This window comes from Eretmochelys imbricata, chromosome 8 (genome assembly GCF_965152235.1).
Source record: "Eretmochelys imbricata isolate rEreImb1 chromosome 8, rEreImb1.hap1, whole genome shotgun sequence".
Classification (NCBI taxonomy): Eukaryota; Metazoa; Chordata; order Testudines; family Cheloniidae; genus Eretmochelys; species Eretmochelys imbricata.
The window spans coordinates 101,080,735-101,092,781 of NC_135579.1; the positions used below are offsets into that span (position 1 = coordinate 101,080,735).

At 46.9% G+C, this 12,047-nt stretch overlaps 1 protein-coding gene across 1 annotated transcript in view; it reads left to right on the plus strand.

Moving 5' to 3' along the window:
• The first annotated feature begins 4,503 nt into the window (after positions 1–4,503).
• Positions 4,504–12,047, plus strand: part of TRABD2B (TraB domain containing 2B) — a 409,581-nt gene continuing 402,037 nt past the window's right edge. Inside the window, exons 1-2 of the mRNA XM_077825080.1 lie at positions 4,504–4,611; positions 6,422–6,982. Of these exons, the coding sequence (XP_077681206.1) occupies positions 4,504–4,611; positions 6,422–6,982 (669 nt within the window). The remainder of the gene's footprint in view (positions 4,612–6,421; positions 6,983–12,047) is intronic.

Sequence of the window (12,047 nt, forward strand, 5' to 3'; positions counted from 1 at the left end):
CGACTCCGCCACTTTAATAGGACAGTTCGGCTTCTGTCTCCTGCTGGGATGTACGTTCCTGTTCTTTTTATGGTTACTTTAGTCATCTCACCCGCAAGCAGCATAAATCAACAAGAGGCTGTGCTTTTCCAGCTAGACAGCGCTTGCATTAAGGGATGGCTCAGGGATTTGCTATAAACCCGGGTATATATTGATCCCAGTGCACCTGCCTTTTACCTAGCAATGGCTACCTGCATTGCCCTTGTGCACAGATAGATCTATTCGTGTTAGGAGCACTGCAGGCTGGGCCCATACACAACTAACTATCCTACAGGATGACAGGTTTCAGTGGTAGCCGTGTTAGTCTGTATCAGCAAAAAAAAAACCGAGGAGTTCTTGTGGCTAAGAGGCTGTGGGGGAGCCCAGGGGCGGGGGAGTGCTTCGGGGGAGCAGAGTAACACCCTGCCCTTGGATCTCCTGGCTGGCCCCAGAGCGAGATGTTGGGGGCTCATCAGAGGGTATGGCATGGCACCGTGTGGGAGCAGCTCCCCCACTGGCAGCCGCCTGTCCTATTGCCCTTCCAGCGGCCCACACCCTCCGCGGGGATGCGGTTAAAGTGTCTCATCAGGGCTGAGCATTGATGCCCCACTGAGATTAATTGGGGAGACCCACCAGCCATCATTCCTGCAGACTCAGGCAGGTGGCATGCTGCTGGAAGGCTGGCTTCCCGCCCATGCCAGGGCTAGAAAGAGGCTGCAGGCTCCTTTGGGATTTCCCTTGGCAGCATGTCGGGGATAGATTGTCATCATGCAGCTCTTTAGATTTAAGCAACGGAGAAAAGAAAAGGAGTACTTGTGGCACCTTAGAGACTAACAAATTTATTTGAGCATAAGCTTTCGTGAGCTACAGCTCACTTCATCGGATGCATTCAGTGAAAAATACAGTATATCACGAAAGCTTATGCTCAAATAAATTGGTTAGTCTCTAAGGTGCCACAAGTCCTCCTTTTCTTTTTGCGAATACAGACTAACACGGCTGCTACTCTGAAACCAAGCAATGGAGAGACATCCAGATTAAAAGCTTCAAGTGTCCTAATTATCAATTCAACTTACACTTGCATAGTGGCAGCCACCCAGCAGCGGTAAATACTTATCTACAGGTAACGTTTACTCAGCCAGCCACCAGCATTAACTAATCCTATACAGGTTTCAGAGTAAGAGCCGTGTTAGTCTGTATTCGCAAAAAGAAAAGGAGTACTTGTGGCACCTTAGAGACTAACCAATTTATTTAAATAAATTGGTTAGTCTCTAAGGTGCCACAAGTACTCCTTTTCTTTAATCCTATACAGATAACTCAGCCAGCCAGGAAGTCTCCCCAGGAACACACCCTTGGCTTTCCCCCAAGCCCTACCAGCTTTTGTGGCATGCCGTGAAGGTCACCAATGATGGGTTATTTTCGACCAAAGATGGAAGCACGTTCCAAAGTCCTCACCGAGGGGTGGCTTGTCAGGCCAGGCAAGTGAGGCGCAGCCTAACTGAGAATTCCCCCAAGCTACAAAGTACATTTTGCATAGTCTTGGTCACGTCATTGATAAATATCTCCAGCTTGGACAAAGGACAGACTGTGATTTGACGTAACGGTCCCAACCGACTCCCTCCCCGAGTGAAACGCAACGCCAGAAAGTTCAAAGTGAGACTCCAATCGTGGAATAGGTAATGGTGCCTCAAGAAGCGGCCTTGTTACCACAGCGATTTACCACACCTAGGAGTCACTTCATAAGGGCATTGCTATGGTAGCCATGGCTGGGTGAGGCAGGAGAGCAGCAGTTAAGCCTGCCAGGCATTTACAGGGGGTAGGGATGGGCCCGGCACCCTGTGCTCCCCCGAATCCCTGTGTGTTTGCACAAAGGGGCAATATCGAAGCATCCAGGCCCTCCTGGCACGCCCTCCCACCCCTTGCACCAGTCTGGGTAACGGTGGCAGCAGCTCCAGCTTCTTCACTATAAATAAGGGTATGTTTCAGTAGCTGTTACACCGTACATGGGCAAGGGTGGAAAGAGCTATAGAAAAAGGCTGAGGACTCCAGCTTAGAGCCTCTGGTGAGTGCAGCTGTGACAGCGTGCACCAAGGAGAAATGCAATCATCTTGCTGCACATGGGTATAGTAGATACGCATGTTTACAATTCCAGCCCCACACCTGCAAAGAGCTCTGCATGGGAAGCCCCTACAGCCCCCTTCCGCAATTTGCAAGGTTTCCAGGGTGCTTGTAAACAATGGTCCTGTACAGACTTACACACGTAAGTAACTTGACACACATGGGTAGCCCCACTGAAGTCAGTGTAATTCTTTATCAGATCATGGCCTTAGTTGGAAAAAATCTATCCCCCTTTATGCGTTTCCTATCTCCAGGATCTTGTCTGATAAATCCGGGGTCTAATTTTCCTCTATAAAAATGTGCCACTGATATCAAAGCTATTGTTAAGAGAACACACTGTTTTCATGTCTGGAGGCCAGAAACTGAATCCAAGCAAAACAAATTTGATTTGCTTTCAACGTCAAAGCTCCTTCAATCGTCTTGTGTAGTTACATTTGTTTAATAGTAACCACAGTGACTGATACACGTGACGTCATTTCAGGCTTTGCCCGGGTTTTAGAAGAATCTTATTTATAATTAATCAGAGGGACCCATCCTGCCAGCTTTACCCTGGCAAATGCCCATTACCAAAAATGGGAGTTTTGATTAAGGACTCAGGAAGTAGTTAAAAAACCAGTCACCTTTAACTCTTTACAGCGCAGCGTGTATGTAATATACACACGGAGCGCTCAATGCCTACCCTAGGTAGATTTTATGTTTTAATATGTTAAAAGATGACCTGAGCATTGATGCTTAGATATAAACTTCCACAAAGTTTGGGGAGTGTTTAGATCCAGGATTTGGATTACTGCAGATAGGGACCAGCTGTACAGTTCTGACCCAGAGCTCTTCTGTTGTGTTGCGTGGATGTGGGTGGTTCCAAGCCACTGTATATACCATTGATATACATTGTCCCCCCATTTTAGATATGGGGACGCCCATGCGCAGAGGGATTATGTTCAATTTGCCCACGCACATGCAGTAAGTAAATGGAAGAGCTGGGCATAGAATCTAAGCGTGAAATCCCGGCCACGCTGAAGTCAATGGCAAAACTTTCACGGACTTTAGTTGGGCCAGGATTTTGCCTGAAGCCAGCTACTGGCCAAAGCTGTCTCACATAGCCACTTCCAAGTGGTGACAAGCCACACATGTTTTGAGATTCTTATGAAGTGTCATATCAGAGCCTCTGAAGTTTGCAAAACAGGACCAGAGATCTCTTTAGAGAAGCTTACTTTCTCAGGAGGCTTTATATCCCGATTCCAACCCAGGGGTGCAAAGGCAGCTGCCAAGGGGAATGGATGTGGGAAAATACATATTCAACTGTTTCAAAAGCTTGAACACAAAGTTGTGGTTTGATTCTATAATGAAGGCCTGGAGGATTCAGGGGTGGGAAGGAGGGGCATATGGTCATTTTTTACAGTTGTTTGGAGAGAAGGACTGAAGGCAAACACACTCGGGGATAGTGAATGCTACAAACACCTGCATGTGACCCTGCCCAGATTAAGAAATAAAACTGAAAGGGGGGGGGGGTATTTCTTCTTCTGTAGCAATGAGGAGAGGCCCTGGAAAGTTTGGCAATGATTTAAGAAGAAACTCACCTTTCAAAAGGAACCGCTAATTGAGGGGGTATCTTGGAGCTGCACGTTCAGAGAGTTTAACCCCCATTCCCGCCCCGTCCAGCTGCAGGTGGAAATCGGGACAACTGAGGCACTGAACCTAGGAAACCAGCGGGCTGATCAAACCGGTCCCTTTGCCGGCAGGGTAAAGCTGCCTATGGACTGAGCCTTCAGCGCCGGCTGGTGAGATGATTGAGAAACAGGCGCCCTCTAGTGGCGTCAGCTCCTCCCTGCGGCGCACCAAAAAAAAAAAAAAAAAAAAAAAAGTTTGGGAAAGTTGGAAGTTGCTGTAAGTTTTTGCCTCCTCGCTGCGTGTGTGTGTGTGTGTCTGTGATATTGACATGCAGATCAGTACCCGCCTTCCTGTGCCTGTTCAAATAGCCGTCCCCAGCTCCATCCTCACCAGCGAGGCTCCAAGCCCCCCTCCTGGAAAGCTCCTTTTGCTCTCCCACCTCCTTTCCCCAGCGCCGAAAAACTGCTCCGGCCAGCTCAGAAGTGGCTCCTGCGGTCTGCAAACAGAGCATGGCGGAGGCTGGGGCTCCGCCGCAGAGCCGGGCGCATCCTCGGAGCAGCCTTTCCCCCTCGCACAGGCCCTGAGCAGAGAGGGGGGCTCCGGGCGCCGGCTCCTGCCCTGCACTTGTCGCCTGCGGACGGGACGGGCGAAGTTTGTCTGAATAACCAGACCGGGGCAAGGACGGGGCCGGGGGTGGGTGGGTGGGGGGGCGATTGAGACCCCGAAGAGCCACCAGGGAAGGCTCCGCTGGGGAGAGGCAGGATGCAACCCACCCTGGCGCTGCTCTACTTCATCTTCGGGGGGATCCTGCCAGGCGCGACATCCAGGAGGAAGCAGACGGAGCCCGGGCCATGTGAGCTGCCCCGATCGGTGAGCGGCTTCCCCTCGCCCCAGCCCGCGCCCTGCGCTCCGGCTTCACGCCCAAGCCCCAGGAACGACCAGACGACCCGCAGTCGGGGGGGACTGGCCCTCTGCCTGCCATTCTCCTCCAGGTGCCGGCGGGGGGAGGGAGGGTAAGGGGTTAATTGCTGCTTTCTACCCTCCCCGCCCCAATCAGTTCCCCCTGCCAGGGCATGGAGACATTCCCGTCCCAGCCCTCTTTGCCTCCCTCTCCTCTGATGGACCAGGGGGCGGCTGCGGGGCTTGGCTCAAGGGGGACAGAGGGGGTTGCCCAGTTTGCCCAGGGCATGCCAGCTGCCAGGCGCTTTCTCCCCAAGGAGCCCTGCAGGGAGATGGGGCTGGACTGCGGCTGCTCCAGGGCAAAGCTCTGGGGTGGGTCTGATCCCGCCAGCCCAAGGGGGTCACTTTCCCTCCGCCTGCCTGGCTGGATCCACACGTCCAGCGCTCCTGTGCAGAGAGCTCATCCGGCTGCCTCCCCACACGCACCGGGCAGTGCCTCTAGAGAGGCAGGGCTGTGTGTATGGGCTCATGGCTCTGAGCGTACCCCGCTGTGTGGGAGCATGCAGGTCCTGTGGGGAGAGTTTAGACATGGGTGTAGACCCACGCGCATTAAATACAGTTTCTGCACATGTCTTTCCATATCTACACACTGCCTCCCCTGAGCACTGTGTGTATATAGGGGCACATATAGCCACTGTATATATTTTTCATCGAGCTGTAGGTGTATGTGGGTCTAGCCATCACCACGTTTATCTGTGTGGTTACATGCTAATTGTGCAGGGGGGTGTATATATAGCTATAGAAACATAGATAAGTACAGTTACTGAAAAGGGATCCACTTTTATGAATTTGCCAAGGTGCCAGTTAGATTTTAAAGCGGAAATCCAACAAGCTGGGTTTGCTAATTGGATAAGCGTTGTTAGAGCCAACATAGGATGGACTCTAATAGCGTTAGCCTTCTTTCCACCTTCTCTGTATGTATCTATCTATCTTCTTACTATATGTTCCATTCTATGCATCCGATGAAGTGGTCTGCAGCCCACGAAAGCTTATGCTCTAATAAATTGGTCAGTCTCTAAGGTGCCACAAGTCCTCCTGTTCTTTTTGCGGATACAGACTAACACGGCTGCTACTCTAAACCTTCTTTTATTGGATGCAGGGAGTGTTCACTTACTAATTTTAAGGCTGGATTCAACTTTCAGGGCCACTTTGAACTTGAACTGTATTTCTCAAATCAGGGCACTTGCTTATTCGTAACTAGCCAACAAGTTATTAATTCGCCCAGAACCACATTAGTTACACAACCCACAGTTCATCACTCACATGGAGACAGAACCAATGTTTTGGGTGTGCACTGCACACACACTACAGTCAATCACAGACTAGAGTTGAGTTATACCAAGGAACAATGCACATGACAAGATTTCTTATTCACGTAGGTACACGCACAGGGACTGTATTTTATCTGGCCCTGTGTATTATAGCGGCTCAGTGTGCATATGCCTGGAGTGTGTGTTTGTGTGCCCATACATACGGAGACAGTTTATGTGTGGTTTATTTGTGTTGCGTATGGATTTATGGAGATAGACCGTTTCGGTGTGTATCTCACAGACATCTCTACTGAGGCACAGTGTGCGTTGTAGGTATAGTGGGTGCAGCAGAGTTGCTGTATATAAAATTCTCTCTCTCTCTCTCTCACATGCTGTCCTGTTGTTTTGCTGGCCCTGAGCCTCGTCCCCAAAACGGGCTGGCTCTCTGACTGTCTCTCCCCCATCCCCAGCAGGGAGAGCTAAACTCCTTCTTGTGGACCATTCGCCGGGACCCCCCGGCCTACCTGTTTGGTACCATCCACGTGCCCTATACGCGGGTGTGGGACTTCATCCCTGAGAACTCCAAGGCAGCGTTCCAGGCCAGCTCCAGCGTTTACTTCGAACTGGACCTCACTGATCCCTACACCATCTCAGGCCTGGCCAGCTGCCAGCTGCTGCCCCACGGCGAGAACCTGCAGGACGTGCTGCCCCGGGAACTCTACCGCCGCCTCAAGCGGCACCTGGAGTACGTCAAGCTGATGCTGCCGCACTGGATGACCCCAGACCAGCGGGGCAAGGGGCTGTATGCCGACTACCTCTTCAATGCCATTGCTGGCAACTGGGAGCGCAAGAGGCCCGTCTGGGTGATGCTGATGGTCAACTCCCTGACTGAGACGGACATCCGCTCCCGAGGGGTGCCGGTACTAGACCTCTACCTGGCCCAGGAGGCTGAGCGGACGAAGAAGAGGACAGGAGCTGTGGAGAGGGTGGAAGAGCAGTGCCACCCACTGAATGGGCTCAACTTCTCCCAGGTAAGGGGGGCTTGGGCCCCTGGGCTTCTCTGCCCATCCCAGCGGGAGGGGGGGGACGGGAGGAAGGGAAACTGACCAGCGCCAGGGTAAGGGAGCTCAGGAAGACAAAGCATGAGCCAAAGCCCATTGAGGCTGCGATGGCCTTTAGAGCAGGCCCTCAGCAACCCAACGCAGCGCTCAAGTGGCATAACACTGATGGTGCTGTGTATCTGCAGAGGTGACTCTTTCCCTCTGTGTGTGCACGGGATAGCCACCACAACACAAATGTGCACACACATACACTCTCGCTCTCTACTGCATGTGATATTAGGGAGCCAGAGGCACCGAGATGTGGTGTCTACAAGTTTGTAATTTGCAAGGGAATGTGTCAAACCTAGTATGTAATTTCTCCAGCAACTTGGTAAAAAGTTTTTAACACCATCCTCTCATTCCCTGCAACTCAGAAGTAAAAACGTGGACTAACTGCGTGGGGGGAGTTTTAATGCCATTTTCAGTGTGTTTAATGTTACGCAAACTGCTTGGGTGTTCTTACTTTATTATTCCATGTCTAAAGAAATGGACTTTCATATAAGCTGTTGTGTATTGAGATAAGTTGAATTTTCATTTCTTGAATTTGCAAGGGGGCGGGGGTGGGCTGTGAAGAGGAGGTAAAGCTTGGAAAGTGAAGGACAGATTAAGGAGCAAGTGTTGGTGTAGCTTGAATCCAGAATGTCTCTTTCTGTGCGTAGATTCAGCTTTCCAAACCAGATTTCAAGCCGGGATCTATTTCATTTTAGTGGGCTAGCAGTAATACATTCACAGCTCTTGACGTTGCTTTGTGAAATTGTCAAATTAGACATACTGGAAATTCTGAAAATGAGCAAAAAGAGTGGGAGGGGGAAATATTCCAGAGCAGACCATAACTTACAATTACAATGCATCATTTTTTTAACCGGCTTCTGTCATTACTGTTAGTGCAACTATTTCCTGTCCTACCCTGCTGTCCTTATTTGAACAAAAAAATCCTCAGTGACCCTTTAAGTGGAGAAATTGCCACCAAGTGATGCATTTTCCAGAGATCTAATGGGGGTTTTGCTTTACAGGGGAAAATCACTTTTTTTTTTCTTTTAGCAAAAATAAATTCCTTTAATGTTCCCAGTTGTAAGCGTGTACACAGAGTATATAGAGTCCCCACAGCAAATCTCTGAGAGCGTGGGGTCTGAGAGCATGGAAAGTATAGTTTGAGTTGTTAAAAAATTCTTATTTCTAAAACTACAGACATCTGTGTTTTTTGACAAGGAATTTGCTTCTCCCTTTCCCTCAAAGAGTTAACTGCCTTTTCTTTTTTGTTGACCACATACTTCTTTAAAACCAAAGTCTAAATAATTAACCACGGTATCCTCCCAATATTGATCCAATCCTAGTTGGCTGTAGTAAGTCAAATGGTACTTAAAATAAAACACATGAAAGACCTTAGTTAAAAACCTACACTTGGAAGCCTTTTAAATGTGAATCATATTACACATTTTTGTGTGTGTGCGGGAAAGAGAATTGCAAAGAAATGTTCTTACCATAGTACTCAGGGGATGAGAAATCAACTTATTTTCCTTTTGGTCATTAGTTTTTAATGTGTACATAGAATCCCCCTTCCTTTAAAAAAAAAAAGAAATCAGGACTATTACCTATTTAGTAAAGGAGTTGTTTTATAGACAGTAAAGGGGAATTTTGTGGAAAATTCTGATTTTTATTAACAAAATGTTAGGTTTTGATTATTATGGATTGGTGACGTTACTATGAAAACAGGTCACCGTTCAAGAGTAACTTTAAAAATATTATTTTTCTTAGCTTGACGCCACTTCTGGAAAGGTGGCTGTCAAAACAACATGAGACAAAATTAAGTAAAACAAACCAGATAGCTCTTTACTTGCTTCCTTTAAGGTGAATACATTCTGGCACTTGGCAAATTGTTTGGCGGTAGTAATTTGTAATGTTATCACTCTGTCTAGCAGTCTCACTGCTTGGGGTATTACTGTGCTAATTGAGAGGAGCGGGTTCCTATAACTAGGTTTCTCCTCTTAATTCTAAATCTTGGAACCTTCCGTAAGACACACATAATTAAACATACTAAAAATGGAAATCAGAAATTGACCAGTTCTTATATTCCACTCTGTGTGTGTGTGGTTTGAGAACATCTCCGCTAAATTACACTCCCATATCTGCTAAGGGCATCAGCACTTCTTACCTGCTTTCAGCATTACTCTAATATTGCATATAATATATAAGAATATTTGGAAATCAAGTCTTGTGATTGTGCCTCATTTAAACATCTCTATGCTTTTGTTTTCCAGGGAAAAATCCAGCATGTTTCCCTTAGTAAGTTTTAAAAAATAGTCATTTGCTTCCTCCCTGACAACATCCCCCCCACCCCCCTGCTGCCATCCCCCCATATGAAAGGCAGCTTTGTGTTACTGAAAATTTTGTTTAGGACTTTGTACACCAAATCCGTTAATCTGATACCATGAGGAGGGGAAAATCAAGAAGTGATCACCCTGTTGTACTTGGTTTTTGATTGTTTCTTAAAGAAACGGGAGGATTTTGCATTGTTAACCAGGAATATTCCATGCCCAGAGTTCTTTCAATTTGTGAATTGTTTTATCAGATGAGAAAATTAAGGTGTACAATGTAACTCATTTCTTCTTTGAGAACGTGGTCTATCATTTTCCCATTAAGAAAAGGAGGACTTGTGGCACCTTAGAGACTAAGCTTTATTTGAGCATAAGCTTTCATGAGCTACAGCTCACTTCATCGGATGCCTTGGCAATATAACATTTGTAGTCTGAGCCTCCATTCTGCATGGAACTTCTGTACAGTATTCCCTGCTGATATATGGAGACCATGTGGCTGATATATGGCAGCTTTACCATTGATTTTAATTGCTTTCTAAGTGTTCTTGAGATTGAGAGGGACCCAATCTAGTGTTTACAAGCACCCACAACTCCTAGTGACTTCAGTGAGAGTTTTGGTTACCCAAGAAATGCAGGGTCGGGCCCTGGATATTAGTACGTACGAGCACTAGCAAACAACACAGTGCATCACTTGGTAGTGAAGGTTTCTAAATCCACGTGTGATAAGTAAAGGTGGGTCAGAACCTCATATTCCAGCATTGGGAAAGTTTGGATTCTGATTCAGAACAGATCAGAACAATATGGATCCATCTTAGTAGCTTTGATGAAGAGTGAAGTTTATGGGAAATAGCTCAAAGGTTTGGTGCCTAAATCCCTTTGAGGATCTGGGCCTGAGTTCTTAACAGACACTGCCCTGAATCTCCAAGCTCAGGTCCTGCTTCACATCCATATTTTGAACTCACCTGTGTCTTGTGGAGTTGCGTGGAATCTGCAGTGCCAGTTCAGGCCCATCTCTAGTTTTTAGGCTCCTAGTCCCAAATTAGGACGTTCTGTGGCAAGGGAGGAGGAAAGGCAGCCACATGAATGCCAATGGGAGCAGAAGTGATTTGCCCACAAATGGTCCATGGGGTGAGAGAGAGGATAATGCTTCCTGGAGCTCTAGAAGGAGCAATATCTCCCGGTGCTCTTGGGACCCCACTATCTAAAAGCTCCAATATAGTTATAACAAGGGCTTTCCAGGAAGTGAAAGTACCTGTTTGATTTTGGGTAGATGTGGGCCGACCCCACACCTGATCACACTGAAATTTGGGGAACTTCACCTCCAGATTTGGATCTGAACTTTGCAGCCGGCTCCTAACTCTGTTAGGGGACCTGGGTGAAATCAGGTGTCCATTAAAACAAATGGGACTGTTGCCATTGACTTCAACAGAGCCAGGATTTCACCCCTGTATCTGAGCACCCCTGATTCCCAAGGAAGATTTGCAAATTCGCTGTTCAGTCCTGTTTGTAGACATGGAACCCAGCATGATTGCCAAGAAGGTATTTACCCCCCTCCCTCTAATTCGTTCCTATATATTATCCACTTCACTGTCTTTCATCTCCCATCACTAGTTCTTTGTCCACACAGTTAATCCACATTCAGTTGGTGGCAAAGCCTTTCGTTACTATGCTTCCTGTTTGCAAAGTAGCCTTGCTAAACACCCAGTGTTGTCCTGATCATTTTAAACCTATCCATACATGGGAAATAACACTGATTGAACGAAGGCTGTGTTCATTATTCTCAAGATGTCTAGGTTTTCCTACTTAGTCCTGAATCTGATTATTATCTAGATTGTATCACTGTAAGATATGGTGGGATAAATTAAATGAGAGACGTAATATCAAACTGTAATTGATTGGCTCAGAGACAGCCTCGAAGAAAGGAGCTCCAGATAGTGTCAGATTAAACATCACACTTAGCTATTCTCTTCCTTTTATTTCTCTTCCGCCTTACTCTTTGCACAAATAAACATTGTTTTCCTATTTCCCACCAAGGAGAGTCAGAATGAAGTGGGAGAAATGACTTTGTTAACAAAGTCAGTCTTCATTTCCCAGGTCCTGCTGTTCCATCAAACTCTGGGACATGGCAGCTCTGATTACGCTATTGATAGGATTACAGAGAGTACAAGTGCTGTTTAATAAAAGGACTATGGGTGGTCCATCATGTTTGGCTGGTGACATCTATCTGCACTCTTTACGCTGGGCTCTGAATAGCAGAACCACATGAAATATTAATATACAGACAGGGCAATATTTTTGTACACCCGCATTCCTCCCCTGCCTTTTTAAAAATGATTAAATATTTTTGCATCTACAAGGACCATACTCTTCAGATGGTACAAATTGCTGTAGCTCTGATTTCAGTGGAGCGATGCCAGTTTACACCAACTGAGGACCTGGCCCAGTTTAAAAAAAAAACAGATGAAAGTTAAAAATTTTAGAACCGGACAAAATTTTATTGATGAAAAAGCTTTTTACTTTTTTGGGGGGGAGTAGGGTTGTTGGGAAACTGGGATTTTGACAAACTATTTTTCTCTCTCAATTTTTTTTTCAACAACAATAAAGACAAAAGCCCCAAATATTTCAGATATTGGTGGCTGAATACCAGAAGATTTTTGGTCTATCTTTGCCAAAGGTTCTTC